A 404-nucleotide genomic window follows, 5' to 3' on the forward strand; every position below is an offset into this window, starting at 1 on the left:
TCAGCCTGGGGTGGGGTTCGGGAATGTACGTGGCCCACAATTATGGTGTCACTCATGAAGCCCCCGCGTACCTACAACACAAAAGCCCACATCAATTACAGGACACTTTGCAATTACAGGAGATATATATACAAAATGTCAACGAGTATTCATACCATTTATTTTTCTACACCCTAATGCAAATATAAATTATAATCTATATACACTGCAGAAAAACTGATAGGAACAGAGGAAAACATGGGAAAATTAGTAAATTAAAATAATCAAACCTGCTACTTATTCATATATGGTAGAACAATATATACCTAATCTACAAAATCACGTTTATGTTCATCTTATCAACAGAAACAGCTGCTTGAACTGACACATAATATATCTAATAGAGCAAAAAACCACAAGGGCCT

General features: G+C 35.6%; 1 protein-coding gene across 1 annotated transcript in view; it reads right to left on the reverse strand.

Moving 5' to 3' along the window:
* The window catches only part of LOC119585116, a gene marked incomplete in the record, with an annotated part of 123,275 nt that overhangs the window by 3,004 nt on the left and 119,867 nt on the right, over positions 1–404 (reverse strand). The window contains 1 exon segment of the mRNA XM_037933747.1: positions 1–71. Within this exon segment, the coding sequence (XP_037789675.1) occupies positions 1–71 (71 nt within the window).

This window comes from Penaeus monodon, chromosome 19 (assembly GCF_015228065.2).
Source record: "Penaeus monodon isolate SGIC_2016 chromosome 19, NSTDA_Pmon_1, whole genome shotgun sequence".
NCBI classification, from domain to species: Eukaryota; Metazoa; Arthropoda; class Malacostraca; order Decapoda; family Penaeidae; genus Penaeus; species Penaeus monodon.